The sequence below is a fragment of the Eimeria mitis genome, genomic scaffold (genome assembly GCF_000499745.2).
Source record: "Eimeria mitis Houghton genomic scaffold, Emh_scaff2101, whole genome shotgun sequence".
NCBI classification, from domain to species: Eukaryota; Apicomplexa; class Conoidasida; order Eucoccidiorida; family Eimeriidae; genus Eimeria; species Eimeria mitis.
In genome coordinates, this window is record NW_013570426.1 from 6,707 (window position 1) to 7,891 (window position 1,185).

The 1,185-nt window shown below is 46.5% G+C and overlaps 1 protein-coding gene across 1 annotated transcript in view; it reads right to left on the reverse strand.

Annotated features, from left to right (window-relative positions):
• The window catches only part of EMH_0048640 (uncharacterized protein), a gene marked incomplete at both ends in the record, with an annotated part of 2,021 nt that extends 1,859 nt beyond the window's left edge, over positions 1–162 (reverse strand). The window contains one exon of the mRNA XM_013496435.1: positions 1–162. Coding sequence (XP_013351889.1) covers positions 1–162 — 162 coding nt within the window.
• Between the last annotated feature and the right edge of the window lie 1,023 nt (positions 163–1,185).

Consider the following 1,185-nt stretch of genomic DNA (forward strand, 5'->3'; position numbering starts at 1 on the left):
GTGCTGCTGCTGCTGCTGCTGCTGCTGCTGTTGCTGCTGCTGCAGGAACTGCAGCAGCACGACGTGTTCCTGCTGTCCTAGCAGCTGCAGCGAGAGCCCTCCCCCTCTGCACTCCGTGGGTGTTCTCGTGTGTCTCGACACCCCAGGAAGCTGACAAAGCATCTGGGGCCCCCTCATAGGGCCTCCTCGTACTCCTCTGCTCCCTCGGGGGGCCCCCAAAGGGCCCCCGTGGCGCTGTGTTCAGGGGCTGTGAAGGAGGCGACACATGGGGGCCCCCCTCTGCGTGAAATGGGGGCCCTGGGTATTCATTTGGATTCAAGTAGGACGAGAAATCCTCAAAAGGGTTGTGTGGATTCATTCGGCGTTTGGGGTGTAATAAAAAGAAACAGAAAGCCAGCAGCTTCTTATAAGAAGGTGGAGGGGGGGAGGGAGGGTTTAGAGGGTTGCTAGAGGCCAAGAGCAGCAGTTTGCTGTGACGTCGGCAAATACTGGAAATAAAAATATAAATTCATCATTTATTTTACTTATAAAGCCAAATTAATGGAGGATACCGTGTGAAACCTTCATCTAGAATCCTGATGATGTATCGCGGTGGTTGCGGCACAGACCAGCGGACTTCAGGTGGAAAGCGGGGCTTTTGTTCGAGTTTTTGAAATTTCTTTTGAATGAAATGAAATAAAATATCATAAATAATTTAATTACAACGCTAATTCCTTTTATTTTCTCCCCCTTCTTCGGTGTTCAGTTGCAGGTTTCCAGCGCCTCTGTGTTCTGGGGTGTATGCGCAGCTCTTCTCCATGCAACGTGCAGAGTTCCGCCGAACCTTCTTCTCGGTTTGGCGATATTTCATTGAAATTTATATTTTCCTGCATTTATATTGTTTAAAGAAATTAAATTAACCGAAAAAATGACTCGATTAACCCATAAACACACTGAAGGAGCGCGGTCGTGCGTGTGTAATGTTTTGTATTATCTACGGTGTATACGCCAATGCCGTCGCTTTATTTTGCTCTCAAAAGTTGAATTTCTGTTTAATATGTTTTCCACTAAACCACTGCTGCCGCCTTCTTGAAATTAACCTGCGTGAAGGGTGACAACAGCGGCGCTCGATGGGTTGCACGCCTTGCAATATATTAGTGAGCTAGAGTGTTATATATATATATATATATATATATATATATATAT